This window comes from Gastrolobium bilobum, unplaced genomic scaffold, assembly GCF_033153095.1.
Source record: "Gastrolobium bilobum isolate Gb01-03AN ecotype WA unplaced genomic scaffold, APGP_CSIRO_Gbil_v1 utg2059, whole genome shotgun sequence".
Lineage (NCBI taxonomy): Eukaryota > Viridiplantae > Streptophyta > Magnoliopsida > Fabales > Fabaceae > Gastrolobium > Gastrolobium bilobum.
Genome location: NW_026897401.1, coordinates 262,253 through 281,578, shown reverse-complemented (window position 1 = coordinate 281,578; position 19,326 = coordinate 262,253). Strand labels below are relative to the sequence as shown.

The 19,326-nt window shown below is 37.6% G+C and overlaps 1 protein-coding gene across 1 annotated transcript; it reads left to right on the top strand.

Moving 5' to 3' along the window:
- Positions 1–423: 423 nt before the first annotated feature.
- Positions 424–5,194, top strand: LOC133306628 (uncharacterized). Its single transcript, XM_061506948.1, has 4 exons — positions 424–2,108; positions 2,258–2,556; positions 2,767–2,990; positions 3,080–5,194. Exons 1-4 carry the CDS (start codon positions 424–426, stop codon positions 5,192–5,194), a joined length of 4,323 nt encoding a protein of 1,440 aa, XP_061362932.1.
- Positions 5,195–19,326: the final 14,132 nt, after the last annotated feature.

Sequence of the window (19,326 nt, the reverse complement as noted above, 5' to 3'; positions counted from 1 at the left end):
GTCCATATAAGTGGGAAGACGGATGAACCCTAATGAACTATAGGTCATGAAGACTATACAAGTGAAGTTTTGATAATTATAAAGCACCAACAACCTCAACATGGAAGCACAACATGGAAGTCAATGCAACAAGTCTTAAATGGCGTAAGAAGAGCAAAGCAAAGTGCAAAAATGAAAGGGCCACTCAAATGCACAAAGTCAACCTAAAAGTCAAAGAATTCAAGTGATAAATGCATTACAAGGCTCAAACTATGAAGATCAATGAAGACTTATGTTCTTGTTGTTTGTAATATGATTTTAGAGTAATAGAAACTTAGAGATTGAAATAAATAAAAGCACATCGGGGGCGCGTAAATCCACGCGCGCGATTTCTTGCTCTCTGCTAGGGTTCTGGTATTCTGTTTCTTGCGTTTTGTGCTATCGATGGAAGCTGAGGTTGTGATCTCGAAGGACTCGATGGAGGAGGACGATGTCAAGGCTTCTAGAAATAGAGGCCAAGCTGAAGGCGATCGTTTGCTACGGTGTGGGAAGAAGCCGAAGGGTGAGGCTGTGGAGGATCTAGTCATGGATGAGATCATGCAAGACAAAGGAGAGGGAGGTTCTGAAAATTCACCGGTTGCTTCTGGGCTACCGGAAGGAGTAAAAGGGGATCTGAAGTGCAGCGCCCAGCCTCGTGTGGTGACTTACAGGGATAAACTCCTTCGTTTAAATGGTCTGGGAGGACAACTGGATGTCGAAGAAGACTGGATCTCTATGCAGAAACGGGAAGAAGAAGAGGCTGATCTGTTGGAGGGGATTAATCAGGTCCTTCCTGATGATCCACTCTGCCCGCGCTACACTATTCCTGTAGAGGAACACAAGCGTGATTGTGAGCAATGGAGGAAGGCTCTCATCATCAAGATGTTAGGGAAGCGGATTGGGGCTAGATTCCTGATGTCCAGACTTGTGAGGCTGTGGTGTTTGGTAAGTTCCTATGAGCTGATTGGTTTAGATAATGGATATCTGCTTATTCGATTCCAAGAAGACAATGATTATCGTCATGTGCTGGAAGAGGGCCCGTGGATAGTGAATGATCACTATGTCATTGTTCAACGTTGGAGGCCACTCTTTGATCCTTATGATGAGGATTTTAGGAAAGTGGCTGTTTGGATTAGGATTCCGGGTTTGCCCATTGAGGTGTACAAACCTCGTCACCTATGGAGAATTGGGAATTTCTTTGGTAGAACGCTGAAGTTGGATCGAAATTCACTTCGGAAAAATGAATTGGGTGATGCTGTTATCACAGAGAGAGGCAAATTTGCTCGAATTTGTGTAGAAGTTGACTTGAGAAAGAGTTTCCTGTCGAAGTTTACCATAGGGATCAAGATCTATCATGTTGGATATGAGGGATTACACCTCATCTGCTTCAAGTGTGGCTTGTATGGCCACAGGAAGGATCAATGCCCAGAGGACCAAGCTCCAGAGGTTCAGACTACCGTGGAAGAGTCCAGTAAGGGGCAAGCTGTTCCTTCCAATGCCAAGCCTGTGAGTGAGGTGACCAAGGAGAATCAGGGGGAAGCATTTGGTACCTGGATGGTTGTCCAGAGGCAGGCTAGAAGTCGTAAGTTGAAAGCCAAGCCAGTCAAGCAGGATGTTTATGAGGCGGTGGTGCAGGACACTAAGTCTATAGGGGTGAATCTGTCTATAGGAAGACCACCCAAAGTCTCAGGGGTGGTTAATTCTGACATCAGTCCGCCTACTGTTTGTTCTCTTCCAGCTAAAGTGACTGATCTTAGTATCTGTGTGGCTGTTAAGGAGGAAGCTCTTTCTGGTGAGAAAGCTCAAAGGAGCTTAAAATCTCCTGATCATCAGTCAAAGAGGAATGTAACTAGGGATCCTAAGGAGCGAGCCAAGATCCAGCCCAAGGCCATTCTAAAGAAGCCAGGTGTTGAGAATATTCCTCCGAATGCTGGGATTGAGGGCCAACCCAAAGGGACCAGTAAAGTCAGGATTAGAAGTAAAGGGACCTTGAATGTAAGAGATTTTGTTGAGGATGGGAACAACATGGCAGCTAAGAAGGGCTTGAGTGTAGCTGGGCAGAATTCCCTGGGGATTAATTCTTCTAAACAGCATGGTTTGGTGCTTGATATTCCTCCCTCCTTGGTGGGGAGCTCCTCTTCCTTGAGTGCCTAGGTATGGCTTTAGAGTCGTACCTTTTGATTTGTTTTGTGTTTCTTTTAATTTTAATTTTCATGTCTGTTTTATGTTGGAATTGTAGAGGGGTAGGGAAGAGAAGCTTCCCTCCTTTTATTAGAGATCTAAATAACAGGTTTAAAGTCAGTGTTTTGGCTTTGCTGGAGGTTAGAGTTGGTGGATCTAGAGGTGATAGGATCATTAACCAATTGGGGCTTTCGAGCCATTTCAGACAGGATCCTGTGGGTTTCTCAGGGGGTCTGTGGCTGCTCTGGGATGAGAAAAAGGTTAAACTGGATGTGTTACAGACTCATCACCAATTTGTGCATACAAGGGTTCACTATCTTGACTCTCTGGAGACTGACTTCATTACATTCATTTATGGTAGTCCTAGGAGACTTGAGAGGAGAATCCTTTGGGAAGAATTAATTTCCATAAGCCTCTTAGTGGACAGCCCTTGGCTGTTGATGGGCGATTTTAATTCCATTTTATCTTGCTCTGAGAAGATATGAGGTAAGGAGATCTGTTGGAATAGTATGTTTGAGTTGCAACAATGTCTTTTTGGGTGCAATGTTTCTGATTTGGGTTTCAAAGGACCTGATTTCACTTGGAAGAGGGGTAGACTCCAAGAACGTTTGGATAGAGCATGTGCTAATGAAGATTGGAACCTAGCCTGGCCTAACAGATTTGTATCTCATTTGCCTTTCTTTGATTCAGATCATAGAGCTATTCTGGTGGCAAATGGTGATGGGGCTAGGCCTAGGGATTACTCTAGAACCTTCAGATTTCTTGCAGCTTGGCTCACTGTCCCAAGTTCGGTAATCTGGTCAAGGATAGTTGGGAGAATAATGAGGGGTGGATCCCATCTAGGAACAAGTTTGAGACTGTAGCTAAAAACTGGCACCAGAATGTTTTTAGGAAGAACATGATTCAGAAAAACAGAATTTATTCTCGGTTGAAGGGGTTGGAGAGTTACAGAGCTGGTTATTATGATCATAACTTGGAGATTCTTCAAAAATCTCTTTGGAAGGAGCTGCAATCTATTCTTCTTTGTGAGGAATTGACTTGGTTCCAAAGGTCCCGAATTCAATGGTTAAAATATGGTGATAAAAACTCTAAGTTTTTTCACTCTTCCACAGTGGCAAGGAGAAGATTTAATAGAATTGTTGCTCTTCAGAATGACCAGGGGAGGTGGATCACTGATTCTGATGAGCTTGTCCATATGGCTATCTCCTACTATCAGGATCTGTTTAGAATGGATGAGGAGTGTGATGGTTCTTTCCCTATTCAGCATACGTTCCCTATCTTGTCTGATGGAGACGGAGCAGCTTTGTCTATTATTCCTAGTAAGGAAGAAATAAGGAAGACTATTTTTAAGATGGGCAAATTTAAAGCTCCTGGTCCGGATGGTTTGAGTGCTATCTTCTTTCATAGCCAATGGGATTCCATAGGAGACTCAGTGTATAAGCTAATTGCTGAGATTTTTGTTTGTCCTGATAAGGTGAAAGATATTAATGGTACATTGATATGTCATATTCCTAAGAAGGATAGTCCTAGTAGCATGAAGGATTTTCGCCCAATCAGCCTATGCAATGTGATTTATAAAGCTATCACTAAGACTTTAGCTGAAAGAATGAGAAACTTGATGCCTAGAATTGTTTCTCCAAACCAGTGTAGCTTCATAAAAGGGAGGCAAGGTACTGATAATATCATCATAGCTCAAGAAGTCATCCATTCCATACGTAGTAGAAAAGGAAACAAAGGATGGATGATGATCAAAGTGGATTTAGAAAAGGCCTATGATAGGCTTAGTTGGAAGTTTGTGTTGGATACTTTGAAGGATGTTGGGTTCCCTGAGTCTACCTCTCAGTTAATCCTCAGTTGTATATCCACTTCTTCCTTAAGCCTTTTATGGAATGGAGTAGCTACAAGTAAGTTCTTACCTGGCAGATGTATAAGGCAAGGGGATCCTATTTCCCCTTATCTCTTTGTTTTGTGTATTGAGAGACTCTCCCATCTCATTAATATGGCAGTGGATATTGGTGCTTGGAAGCCTATTGTCCTGAGAAAGGGTGCTCCTCCTATTTCACATTTGCTTTTTGCTGATGATCTAATTATCTGTGCTGAAGCTAGCATTGAACAAGCTCATGTGATTAACCAGGTCTTAAAGGTATTCACTAAAGCTTCTGGCCAGAAAGTTAGTAGTGAAAAGACTCGGGTGTTTTTCTCCAAAAATGTCCATGTTAGTAGATCCAGTGAGATTAGTGAGTCCTTGGGAGTTGGGATCACTGCTGATTTGGGCAAGTACCTAGGGGTACCTCTCCATCATAAAAGACTTACTAAGAATTCTTTCAAATTTGTCCTGGATAGGGTTCACAGAAGACTGTCCAGCTGGAACCAGTCCTCCCTTTCCCTTGCTGGGAGATCTGTTCTTGCAAAAGCTGTTTTGGAAGCCTTACCTTCCTATGCTATGCAGTCAGCTGTTGTTCCCAGTGGCATATGTTCTGAGATCGAGAAATTAACTAGGAGTTTTATTTGGGGCTCTACTAAGGAGCATAGGAAGACCCATTTGGTGAGCTGGAAGAAGATTTGTAGACCAAAAAAAGAAGGTGGTCTGGGCTTCAGGGAGCAGAACCAAGTTAACAAGGCTTTCTCTATGAAGTTGGGGTTTGGTTTGCTAGCTAACAGGGATGATCTTTGGGCCAAGGTTTTGTGCAGCAAATATAAAGTGGGGGATGATCTTATGCCCAGATTAAATTGTTGTAGGAATGTCTCTAATACTTGGAGGGGCATACAAAATTCCTGGGAGGTAGTCAAGGAAGGTACTAGAATTTCCCTTGGGGATGGGGAATCTACCAAGTTCTGGCTTGACCATTGGTTGCCATGTGATGGTAATCTGTTAGATAAGGTCTCTGTCAGTTTCCCTGAGGAGTTTCAACATTGGAAGGTAGCTGAATGTGTTACTAATGGAGAGTGGGAGTGGGATAAATTCAGTCCTTATCTTTCGGATGAAGTTCTATAAATTATTGCTGATGTAATTCCCCCTTCCAGCAGTGAGGGTCGAAATAAGGTTAATTGGAAATTTTCCAGCTCTGGAATGTTTTCAGTTAGCTCAGCTTACAGGGCTTTGACTGATCAGACTATCACATCTAATTCTGTGGACTGGGAGTTGGTTTGGAAATGGGAGGGCCCCCAACGTGTCAAATTCTTTCTTTGGTTGTTTGTTGGTAACAGGTTGCTCACTAATGCAGAGAGGCAGCGTAGGCATATGACAGAGGCAGCCGCTTGTCCTAGATGTCAGTTTCCTTTGGAAGATGCTGATCACATTTTCAGGAGATGTCCATGGGCTCAGGAAGTGTGGAAGCTATGGGTGGACAGAGATGGATTGAATGCTTTTCTCAGCTTGAGCCTAACTGATTGGATTCTGGATAACATAAAAAAGAGGCATCACAATGGAGAGTGGAGTGTGAAATTTGGAGTTATCTGCTGGTACATATGGAAGGAGAGGAATAACTTGATATTCAATGATAAAAGATGCTCTCCCCAGGAGTTGTTCTTCCAGGTATCTGTGTTTATTGGTGATGTGTTATTGGCTGCGAAAGTCTTATCTGAAGCTGGACTGGCTCTAGTTAAATTCAAAGAGATATTGGTTAGATGGAAGGCCCCTCCTAGTGGGTGGATCAAAATTAACTCTGATGGGTTTTGTAAGGACGATGGCAATAGACTTGCGTGTGGGGGAGTTATAAGGGATGAATGGGGCCATTGGATTATGGGCTTTGTAAGGAAACTGTGGCCAGGCTCTGTGCTTTTAGCTGAATTGTGGGGAATATATACAGGTTTGGATTGGGCTTGGGAGTCCGGGTTCAAGCAGGTTATTGTGGAGTGTGATTCGAAGATGGCTCTCCATTTGGTGGAAGAGGGATGTAATAGCTCACATCCCTATTTTGAGATTGTGAATAGAATCAAAATCCTTATGTCTAAATGCTGGAAACTAGAGCTGAGCCATGTCTATAGAGAAGGCAATTAGTTGGCGGATTGGCTGGGTACTTATGGTGTGCTTCCAAGTTGGGAAGTCCTTTGGCTGGTTAGTCCCCCTCTAGGGTGCAAGAGTTTATTGGAGAATGATTGTATAGGCACTGAGGTGCCTAGATGGATTAGTGATTAGTTTGTCTTTTTCTGTTTTTCCTTGTAATCCAAAAAAAAAAAAAACTTAGAGATTGAGTTTATTAAGCTTTAACTTAAGAATTGCACTTAGAAGTTATAAACTCATATAGGTGACATTCATACCTTGATTATGCATACAAGATCACACACACATGGAGAGTTGTTATATAAGTGTGAGACATGATCATACATATGTTAGAAGTCACTAGAAATCATTTAGAAGTCACTAAAAAACACTTAGATGCATTTAAATTCAAAAAATCAGCAAGCAAATTGTTATCTGTGCTGAAGTAATTGAATATTTTCTAGAAGTAATCGATTAACAAGGTTCGTTGAAGTAATTAATTACCTGATAATAGTAATCAATTACCTCATTGCTTTGAAGAAGTAATAGATTACCCCACGAAAAGTAATCGATTACTCCTTGACTTAAGTGACTTGAACTTTAAGTAATTCAAATAATTAGATGTCCAACGGCTATAAATGGATAGTAACTCAATTGGGCACCTATATAAACACTTCTTAGGGGTTTAAAAACAAAGGATTAACACTAAAAAACACTATATCACCGAAAATCAAAAGATTGAACCCTTTTAGGCTCTGTTTGCATATCATTGAGAAAAAGCTCAATATCTCTTTCTTTCTTAATCTTTTCCTGATTCGTTTTGTAATTCTAAATGTGGGGAGGCTATCCTACATCTGTTTTAATGAATTGGACTACATTAATTTTTTTTGGTGTAGTGGAGTGATCCTATAGGGGTATAGGTTGAGATTGATAAAAATTGGACCAAGATTCTTGTAAAATTTCTTTGTACTATGGTATTTCAAGAACCTGTTGAAAGCTTGACGATAGTGGAACAATCGATACCAGCTTGGATGTAGCTCTCAAGTGGTTAGAGGGAGAACTAGGATAATTTTGGTGTTTTCTTTTCTTTTCCCTTCTCTTTTTGATTCCCTTGCTATAACTCAATTTTGTATGTTATACATGTTATTTTGATTCTGTTTAAGGATTGGGAATCAATAGTTTTCTCTTTGATTTCATTTTGTGTTGTTTTCTTGAAAATAGGTACTGATTTACATTATTTTTTTGCAAAAAAAGTAACACATAATTTACCCCCTCTTGTGTGATTGTTTTAGCCATCTTCTTTTTACAAACCCAACGCCCTAAGGTTTTAGATTGAGACATATTATCAAATCCACTTACTATAGTTGGTGTAGACTTAGCCTATTTGTGGTGGTCCCCCGGCCACGGGCTCCCTTGACTCGCTTGGCTCTGGTACCATAGCCAATGGTTGATTTGCCTAGGTTTACCAAGATTTGAAGATGGTGGTATATATTAGCGGGTTTGTAGGCTGTGCAAACCCATGTTGTGAACCAAGAGACTAACCCACTCTTAGTTGGTAACCCCATCAATACTAAAAGAAGCTTCTGTTTAAGGGGAAGTTGACAATTGTAAAACTCAACTTGAGGGGGAGATTGTGTAACGCGTGGCCGCTTCAAGAATCAATGACTATCCCCACATAATAACACGAGACTTTTCAGTGTGATTTTTCCTCACTCGCACACTTGCCGGGAAAACTTCCCAGGAGGTCACCCATCCCTGAATTGCTCCAAGTCAAGCACGCTTACTGTGGAGTTCTTCTGATCCGGGCTACCGAAAAGCAAATGCATCTTGTTAGCATAGGTAGTACCAATTAATTCTTATAAGCTATCCCAAACTGTGCAGCCTTATACTTGCACAGCATTTGGAATTCCTCTCTTTCGGGTGTTGATTCGATTCATTCATGTATGTAACCCCCCACTGGAAGCCTGTCAGGAGCCGCTCCTTGTTCGTGCCTCTTTGCACCGGAGATCACTCCCTGCCCTCGTCAGTGCTCGAGATGTTACATGCCTACCAGCTTCCGCCTGGTTCGTCCTCGAACCACACCGTACTGGAAGAGAGGCTCTGCTCTGATACCACTTGTAACGCCTGGCCGCTTCAAGAATCAATGACTATCCCCACATACTAACACAAGACTTTTCAGTGTGCTTTTTCCTAACTCGCACACTTCCCGGGAAAACTTCCCAGGAGGTCACCCATCCCAGAATTGCTCCAAGTCAAGCACGCTTAACTGTGGAGTTCTTCTGATCTGGGCTACCGAAAAGCAGATGCATCTTGTTAGCATAGGTAGTACCAATTAATGCTTATAAGCTATCTCAAACTGTGCAGCCTTATACTTGCACAACATTTGGAATCCCTCTCTTTCGGGTGTTGATTCGATTCATCTGGAAGCCTGTCAGGAGCCGCTCCTTGTCCGTGCCTCTTTGCACCGGCGATCACTCCCCGCCCTCGTCAGTGCTCGGGATGTTACAGATTGTTTGGAACTAAAGTGTGATAAAAAGTCCCACATTGGAAAAGAATGGGCTAACCAAAGCTCATATAAGTGAAATGACTCATAAATCCAATGCCTTAAAGTTTTGGGTTTGGTTAAAAAGAAATAAAAAAATAAAAAAGTTCAATCTAGATAGCTTATAGCTTCTTCTAATGTTGAAGGATCCAATCTCCAGCAACAGCACCAAAAACTTGTTCCAACTTCGGCAAGTGCATCGGTCGTAAAAGTAATAAAAGTGTAGGGAGTACGAGATCGTTCCCATGAAGATTGATTTTCAAGCACTAGTTTACTAACAATGATTTAGTTGGACAATCGAATTTGAGATGAAAAGAAAGAAAATCAAGAACAAGCAAGAACATGCAATTCCAGAATTTAAAGCAAGCAAAGAAAAATATTTTGGTTTTGAAAATCAAGGAAGAGCGTAGTTAAGGTTTCAATTTCTCCCAATATCCTTCATATGTTATGGATTAAACAATCAAATAACCGCCCTTAATATAATGTCAATTGATTCCTCTAAAGTAATTAAGGTTCAATCCTTAGTTACCTTAATTCTATGTAATCTTGAAAAATCTTAGTTCCTCGGTTGTTGCCCAAGAAATCATGCATTAACAACAAGAATCTAAAAATTGCATAATTACCCTATGTCTATCCTTGGATCACAAGGATTATGACAAATTTATCAAATTAGGGTTCATGTACCAACATCTTTATTGTCATACAATTCCCCTAAATTAATCTACAAGGATCAAACTCATAGAAACCATTACGCATAGATAAATTCATTCAATTATAAAAAGAAAAATTACAGAGACAATTTAATCCATAAACATAATAATTCAATTGGGTTCCATCTACCCTTAACTATATAAAAATCTAGCCTAACATAGCGAAATCAAAGACAAGAGAAAGTAAAGAAAATCTCTCAAACTCCTTTGGTGTGATGGCATGAAGAATCCTCAAAACCCCCAACCTTTTCTTGAATTTTACTTCGGCAAGTGCACTGAGTACGAGATCGTTCCCATGAGAATTGGTTTTTGTAAGAACCCGTATCGTTAATTAAGGAAGTTAATTAATTAATTATGAGAAATTAGGAAATAATTTCATAATTGACCCTAATAATTATTATGAGGCTTAGATAATTATAGTAAGTGAGTAATAATGCTGAATGTCGTTTTTCGGACGAAAAGTGCAGATACCGGTTCTGCTACTCGGTATAAATGCGTACCGATAAAATATCCTGAAAAATTATAATAAGTGTGAGAATATTACTAGAATAATATATAGGACTTGTAAAACAAGTTTCAGGTCAAAATAATGAGAACTAGTGCCAGAACTGATACTGGCTATGGAAAAACAGGTACCGGAAAGGTGCTGCGAAAAATAAAATAAAAATATGACAAATATTAGAAAAATAAGTAGGTTCAGAATCCTAAGTTTGGGATTAAAATGCTAAGCGTAGAATTTAGCGCTAATACAGTGCGATTAAGACTTAAGTGGCCTATATAAGGTCATGGCACTTGTCCCTAGGTCAAATTCTTGTGCATGGTGCGCCTCCTTTCTGAGTTGGTTGTCTCCCAAGCTTGTCACCTTCTCTTCTTCTCCATTTTATGAGCATTGATACCTTCCCATTCATTAAACCTTCACCTTAGCATCTTGAGATAGGGTGAAGTGGCCTTGTGAGTGAGTGTGACTCTCTTTTCTTTGAGTGTTTTGCCTCTGTGGTTGGAGTGCGTGGACTGACTTCCATGGCTTGAGTGGTGAAAACCACTTCCTTGTTGTTGAAGAGCCAAGTGTGGAACTTTTGAAAGAAAGAACCTTGTTGGGTGCCATTTTCGTATTCCTTGGTAGTCTGAATATTTGGAGCAGTTTGGTGAGCTCCAAGAGCACTCCCTTCTCTGTTTGAGCCTTGGGTAAGTTGTACAACCTTTGATCATGAGTTTGATGGTTAAAAATGGAACCTTGATGCATGTAATGAAATAAAGATCATAACTTAAGGTTGGGTAAGGTTAAACACACCTAGAAATGCATGTTTAAGCTTCTGTAATCGGTAAAAATGGAATCTTTGGATTGATATCTCGCGAAATGCAGAATCTGAGTTCTGTCGCGAAATATCCGGATATTGGGTTAGAAATATCCGGTTATGGATATCCGGATATGGGGTTCTAAATATCCGGATATTCTGGATTTTCGTGAACAGTGAAGGTACTGTTCATACAGAATGCTATTATGGGTTTGTGGACCCATGATTGGCTACTATGGACTTCTGCAATTATTAATGTAAGACAGAATCTAAGTGATTAGGGGCTTGTGGCATTGTGAGAAGCCTAAAGACGTAAAACGTAAAAGAAAGGCGTTGTCTTTGTGTCTTATGCTTGTTAAGCATGAATATTGATGTATTGTAGGTCTGAAACAGATTGTGATTCTGCTGTGTTTGGGCTTTGAGCTAGTGTGGACTCTTGGCAGTGGATAGTTAGCTTGCAAGGTAAGCTTTCGTGTCCTCGGTTTAGCCATTGTTGGTTCCACAATGTCCCATGGGGGTATGGTTTATATTCTTGATGTTGTTTTCATGTATTGTTTTGATAAATGCGATTGAGTTGTTATATGCGAGTGCCTTTATGATATGCATGTGGTGTTCCGCCTATACGGTAAGCCTGAGTATGTAGTACATACAAGAGGGTGAGGTGCAAGCGATGTACCTTGTACTAACTGTAGGTAATAGACGTATTCCTGCATTTTTCTGGCCAGTAGAATAGTTAAAACACACATGGCATGAATATCTGTTGCACTGCATAGTTTTGGAACGTATACTGTTAAATGCTTTTGAACTTATATTGCTCGTGTAAGTGAGCTTGGGGTGGAAGATCCTTGAGGACTGTCTTACTGAGATTTCTTTTTAGAGATCTCACCCCACGTTTGGTGAACATATTTCAGGTTCAGGTAATCCGGGGGTTGAGACCTCTAGCTGCATAAGGCCGGAGCTTAGCTGATATTGCTGTTTATATGATGATTATGCTTGGATGTTGGATTATGCTTGTTGCTACTTGCTGTTAGCTTTATGATTATATTGATATTGTTGTTGAGACCTCGTTTGGCTATGTTGCCTTATTTGGTGAGCATAGGGATTATCCATGCCACATTCATTGACTATGTCTTAGTTAGATTTGAGTTGTAATAAGGTATCAGGATTATGTCCGGACTATGTGTTGTAGTTCCGTGATTTTAGATACTCACTGTTAATTATATTATAAGGTATTTCAGTTAGTTATCCTTTGCAATTTACATACAGGCAATGTTTTATGAAATGAATTAAGTTATTCAACTTGGCTAATGATAATGACGTCATAATTGAACAAAAAAAGATATTCCGCATTTTTTAAATTAAGCGTGGCTTAATACGATGACATGATAACAAATCGGATATATACGGGGTGTTACAAATTTCAAGCACTAGTTTGCTAACAACGATTTAGTTGGACAATCGAATTTGAGATAAAAAGAAAGAAAATCAAAACAAGCAAGAACATGCAATTCCAGAATTTAAAGCAAGCAAAGAAAAAGAATTTGATTTTGAAAATCAAGAAAGAGCGTAGTTAAGGTTTCGATTTTCCCCAATATCCTTCTTATGTTATAGATTAAATAATCAAATAACCGCATTTAATATAATGTCAATCGATTCCTCTAAAGTAATTAAGGTTCAATCCCTTGTTACCTTAATTCTATGTAATCTTGAAAGAATCCTAGTTCCCCGATTGTTCCCCAAGAAAACATGCATTATCAACAAGAGTCTAAAGATTTCATAATTACCCTATGTGTATCCCTAGATCACAAGGATTATGATGAATTTATCAAATCAGGATTCATGCACCAACATCCCTATTGTCATACAATTCCCCTCAATCAATCTTCAAGGAGCAAACTCATAGAAAGCATTAAACATAAATAAATTCATTCAATTATAAAAATCATTACAGAGACAATGTCATCCATAAACATAATAATTCATTTGGGTTCCATCTACCTTTAACTACATAAAAATCTAGCCTAACATAGCGAAATCAAAGACAAGAGAAAGTAAAGAAAATCCCCCAAACTCCATTAGTGTGATGGTGTGTAGAATCCTCAAAATCCTCAGCTTGTTCTTAAATTCAAAATATTCCCGAAGATCTAAAGCATAAAAGACATGTTTCTCTCTTCAAAGTAGGATTTTCTCTTCTCAAATTCCAAAAGCTCTATCTTTCTGAATGTGTCATCTTTTTATAATAATGAAACCATATCTTTTAATTCCTCATAATATCTTTAATGGAGTCTTTACTATAATCTCCAACCATATTTTTATTGGATTTGCAGAGCCTTGGTACTTCTTTTTCTTGGAGTCCCAAATATCCTTGGAAGTTTCTTTGCAAAGAACAATTTCCATTACAGAGCCTTGGAACTTCTTTTCATGGAGTGTCAAATATCCTTGGAAGTTTCTTTGCAAAGAATAATTTTCAAGATGGAACAATCAATGGCCTGAAAGAGATAATTGTTCACCTTCAAATAATTCAGTTTGGTCGCTTCATGAGCTGCTCGTTGTGTTGTTGTTAACTGGGATCCTTCTTTTGGTTCGCCATTGTCATTGGGAACAACATCCCAATATTCCTTGGATCGAAGGAAGTTCTCCATTAGCATAATCCAATATCATAGTGACCATCAAAATGTGGAATGCTTGCTTGCACAAAATTAGAATTTGTACTCATGACTATTCACTCTTTCTTACAACTCTCTTCTTTCACGTGTTTAACTCTTAACATGTCTCTTGATACCACTGATAGAGGATAAGACTCTACAATTGAAACACCTACAAGATACTAAAAAAAGGAAATGCTTCATCTTTCTCCGATGCATCAAACCTATTAAAGGCAACACAAAAAATTGGAAATACCAAGAAAAAGGCTCGTTACACTACTAATAAAGAGCCTCATTACACCATAAATAACAGCCTCATTAACTACTCCTAGCACCAACCCTTCCACCCATGTTTGACTTCGACCTACCGTATACGGCTTGGGTTCTCATCCTAAACTTAATTATATGCCTTTACTTTTTGCATTTTAATAATATTTTTGTGCAATAACATACATGTAAGCAGTCCGTCTGTATCCTACTAACCCTTTCCTCTTATCTTTTAACTCCTTCTTTCCCCTCCGCAACCCCTATGGTATCAAAGCCTGATGGGGAAGTAGAAATATATGGCTAGATCTAAATTATTTGTTAATTATCTGAGCTTTATGTTAACATTTTAGCATGTGTAAGAAGCAAGTACGATTGTAGGATGAGAAATGAAAGTCTTGAGAACTTGTTCAACTGTTGCAGTAAGTCCCATGTGAAGGGCAGTAAGTCAAATTTGCCGATGTTGAACAAGGAATCAAGAAGATCTATGACAATCTGTTGTTTATTTACTTTAAAATCTTAATCTAATGCTCAGTTGATAAGAAATAATTTAGATCTGTTATACAAAATAATAATAATAATAATTTATATCTCTCTCTATCTTGCTATGGAACTAAATGATGGTAATGATACTTTTGGGAATACATTTATATGATGTTTAAATCTTTCTATTCTAAATTCTCTTTCAAATCCTGTCAACCATATTCTTCTTCCATCCAAAGAAATCAAGCTAAAAATCCTTCAAAAAATATTTTTAAAGAAGAAATCTTCTTTGAAAATATCAATCAAGATCTGGATAACTAGAAAATTCCCAGAATTTCAACAAATGAACTATACAAACCTGAAGGAATCGGAAATCTGACTACATCATCTGAACAGTGGAAAGACATATCCCATTAAACAATGAATTTGAAGAATTTATACTCCTTTCAAACTCATCTATACAAACTCATAAACGAAGTTATAATTATCTTCAGATCGGATGTGTCCAAGTGGCTATCAAACCCCTTGGAATTGAAGGCTCGATGCCTCTGTTTTCTTATGCCTCCGTGATATAAGGCATAACAAATTCACATATTCTATACTTGGAACTGTTGAAACAAGTCTAAGCAATGGATCAATCTTTTTCAATTGCTATCCTGATAGAATGGTTTGTCTTCAAGATAGAAATATCTTAAATGACTTAACATTGAACGTTGAGACAAGTGGTCTGAACATGAAATCTGGATCTATCCTAGCAGCTCTACTCTTTAGGATTCAGTATAAGGTATTGAATTCTTCCATCTCTAGGGTGCTTAAACCCAAGAAAACTGGGGAAACTACTTTGTTCCTCACTAACATGTCTCGTGCAGCGTCACTGTACCTAAGACTATCCATTGGAATGACGTAATACTTCCAGAAAAATGGAGACTCGAGAAGGTAACACCTGCTCAACCTAGGGCCACTCCAAATTTCAGAGAAATCAAACAGTTCCCAAATGGTGCTGTTGAAATCACCTTCGACAGAAGAAACTCTTTCGGTTCTGCGAGTTCATCCAGATATGTTCAAACTCAGGATTTTCATACTGAAGACTTTCAATCTGCCTTTTCAAGAATATCTTTCTCTACAATCTCTGAACCTAGTAAGTTCAATCTCCATCTTCAAGGATTAGACACATCTTCTTCTATTCCTAAACCATCCTATACCCAAAAGGATGAAGAAAATGAACAAAAATCCATCCAATCCCCAAAATCTATTTAGTCTCCAACCTATTCCTCTATCCATGATTCTTATGATGTTATCTAAGTTCATTATAGATAAAGAAACCCTTAGGAAAGACTTTAATTCTGCGGATCGGTCTCCTTATAAAGAATAGTTCTTCCATAATTATAAGGGAATTAAACAACAACTAATTCAAGAAGAATTTTATAACTTTCTTAACAAAGTAAAGTTAAATATTCCTTTCTTTGATTGGTTTCAAGCTTATTCTGTCCAAATTGACATTGATTATCCAATCAAAACTCTACAATCTGCAAACGTTATCACTGTTTGGCATCTGAAGGAAGGAAAAATTGTCAAGTCTGAACTTCCTCCAACTGTTCCTTTTCAACTCCCAAACGTTTGTGACGACAAAAATAGACCCGTCTTTGCTACTTCTTTCAGATCTAAAAATGAAGTTGAAGGTGTAACTTCAAAAGATATTAAAAAATTTTATAGAACAATCAAATTATACTAATAAATATCTTCAAACTTTAGGTGAAAAACTTAACAAATCTATTAAGGATAATCCTTCATCTTCATCTTCTTCAAAGAAAATCTTAGAAAAACCTTTATTCAAACCTTTCAAAATGACAAATCAACTTAAGAAAGAGTTTGCAAAATTAAAACCTACTCAATCTCAGCCTTAGGATGAATTTCTTAAGAAAATTGATGAGAAATTAAGTACATTAGTCATTTCTGATACTCAACAACATTGTGAACAAGAGACTTAACAGTCTCATAAAATGATTACTCGGTCTACAAAACAAGTTAACACTTTGAGTCAATGTGATGAATCTCCTAAGTCAGACAATAATTCTAAAATTAAAATTAATCCCATAACTGGTATTAATAACTGGAGAATCCCATCCAAACTTTACTATCAAAATGCAACTGCTCCTGATCTTCTTCTTGAAGAAAAGAACACAAGCTTCAAAAGTTTCAATGGGAATAACGTCTATGAATGGAACATAGATGGCCAATCAGAGTATAACATACTCAATACTCTGCACCATATGACTACGGTTGCAACTGCCTACCAAACTTCTCATAACTGTTCTGAAGAAATCATTGTCAATATTCTTGTCTCTGGCTTCTCTGGTCAAGTCAAAGGTTGGTGGGATAATTATCTTTCTGAAGAAGAAAAAATTACAATTCTTACTGCCATTAAGGTTGACTTTGATGGCATTCCAATCATATCTGACTGGAAAACTATTCCTGATGATGTTAATCAACTAATCTTCACCATTGCCCAACATTTCATTGGTGATCCATCCTTATAGAAAGATCGTTCTGCTGAACTCCTATCCAATCTTAAATGTAGAACCTTAGCTGACTTTCGTTGGTATAAAGATACCTTCCTTACTAGGGTTTACACTCTGGATGACAGTCAACAACCTTTCTAGAAAGAAAAACTCTTAGCTGGTCTTCCAAAATCTTTAGGAGACAAAGTTAGAGATAAAATCCGTAATCAATCACCAACTGGTGATATTCTTTATGAGCAATTAAGTTATGGTCAATTAGTTGCTTATAAACAAAAGGTAGCTTTAAAAATATGTCAAGATGATAAAATTCAACATTAACATGCAAAAGAAAAGACTCAAAATCGTAAAGATTTAAGATCATTTTGTGAACAATTTGGTTTGCCCTGTGCTGCGAAAACTAAAAAACATGAACCTAAGTAGGTTAAAACTTTTAGGAATTTTCGTAAAAAACCTAATTACAATAAAAGGTTTAATAATTAAAATCCTAAACCAAATACTGAACGAAAAATAAATCACAAAATAATTCAAAACCAATTAAGCTAACAATTTGCTACAACTGTGGAAAACCTGGTCACATAAGTAAATACTGTAGGCTTAAGAAAAAGATAAAAACTTTGAACTTAGACCCATCGGTTGAAGAACAAATTAATAATCTTCTAATCCAAACTTCAGATGAAGAATCAGAAAAGGAATCTTCTAAAGACTTAAATCAAATCCTAGAAGATGACTTATCTTCCAGTGAGGATTCACAATCCTCGTATGATATTAATGTCCTGACTAAAGAACAAGATCAATTGTTTGAAGTCATTGATTCTATTCCTGACCCTAAGGAAAAGAAAGCTTACTTAGCAAAACTAAAATCATCTTTAGAAACCAGTTCTTCTAAATGTAAAGAATTGTTGGTTCCTAATAAGTATAATATTAAAGATACTCTTAGAAAACTTGAAAAGAGTATTACAGTCAAACCAATAACTGTCCAAGATCTTCAGCAAGAGATCAATCTTCTCAAAACTGAAATTAAGCAAATTAAAGAACAACAACAAACTCATCATAATATTTTTCTTCAATTACAAAATGAAGAACAAACGGGAACGAGTACGGAAAATACTCTTTCTAAACAAGATGAAGATAAAAATCTTAAAGATGAAGAATTTTTAGGGTTAATTAATCAATTAACAATTCAAAAATTCTACATCCCAATCAATCTTATGGTAGGAAACTTTGATCATGAAATTGAAGCTCTGTTTGACAGAGGGGCAGATTCTAACTGCATTCAAGAAGGTCTAATTCCTACAAAATATTTTGTAAAAACTTCTGAACGACTTAGTACTGCTAGTGGTTCAAAACTTCAAGTTAACTACAAACTTCCCAAAGCAGTCATTGAAAATGAAGGCTTAAAGGTTGAAACACTATTTCTCCTTGTTAAAAATCTCAAAAATGGAGTTATTCTTGGAACTCTATTTATCAAATCTCTCTTCCCTCTATCAGTCACAGATAAATGTATAATCACTTATCATTTGGACAAACCAATTCTTTTCAAATTTCTTAAAAAAACCCATAATAAAAGATTTAAATTTCATTCATTATAAACAAAAATAAATCAATTTCCTTAAAGAAGAAATTTCTTTTAAGAAAATTGTAAATCAATTAAATTAAAATGAAGCTCAACTAAAAATAAAAGTCTTGCTTGAACAATTCCAGAATACAATCTGTTCTGATCTTCCGAATGCTTTTTGGCAAAAGAAAAAACATATCGTAGATTTTCCCTACGAAAAGGACTTCAATGAAAGGAAAATCCCAACCAAAGCTCATCCAATTCAAATGAATGATGAACTTCTTTCCTTTTGTCACAAGGAAGTTGTTGATCTTCTAGCCAAAAGTCTCATCCGGAAAAGCAAGAGTCCATGGTCATGCTCTGCCTTCTATGTCAACAAACAATATGAAATTGAACGTGAAACTCACGGTTAGTTACCAATTATAAACCTCTCAATCAAGCTCTTCATTGGATTCGGTATCCGATTCAAAATAAAAAGGATCTTCTCAACCGATTATTTTCAACAAAAATCTTTTCTAAATTTGACATGAAATCTGAGTTCTGGCAAATCCAGCTTAAAGATAGTGAATGTTACAAGACAACTTTCACTGTTCTGTTTGGTCAATACAAATGGAAAGTAATGTCGTTCGACATGAAGAATGCTCCCTCTGAGTTTCAGAGAATCATGAATGATATATTCAATCCATACTTAACCTTAACCATCGTCTATATTGATGATGTTCTCATCTTTTCTCAATCTATTGATCAACATTTCAAACATCTTCATATTTTTGTAGATGTAATTAAGAAAAGTGGTTTGGCTCTTTCTAAATCAAAAATCAATCTTTTTCAAGCAAAAATTAGGTTCCTCGGTCATACCAATTGTCAAGGGACTATTACTCCAATCTGTCAAGCTATTGAGTTCGCTGACAAATTTCCTAATCAAATTATTGATAAAAATCAATTACAAAGATTTCTTGGTTGTTTAAATTATGTAGCTGACTTCTTTCCTCAGCTTAATAATCTAATCAAGCCTCTTCATGATCGTCTCAAGAAAGACCCTCCTCCCTGGACTAATATTCATATTGAAGTAGTCAAACAGGTCAAAGCTAAGGTAAAGGAATTTGCTTGCCTTTATATTCCTAATCCTCAC

What these genes read in the sequence shown, in the direction of transcription:
- LOC133306628 (XM_061506948.1), top strand. Translation starts at nt 424, where the DNA reads ATGGAAGCTGAGGTTGTGATCTCGAAGGACTCGATGGAGGAGGACGAT. An exon ending in GGGATTAATTCTTCTAAACA is followed by an intron (nt 2,109 to 2,257) that starts GCATGGTTTGGT and finishes TTGGAATTGTAG; the next exon opens with AGGGGTAGGGAAGAGAAGCT. An exon ending in GGCTCACTGTCCCAAGTTCG is followed by an intron (nt 2,991 to 3,079) that starts GTAATCTGGTCA and finishes AACTGGCACCAG; the next exon opens with AATGTTTTTAGGAAGAACAT.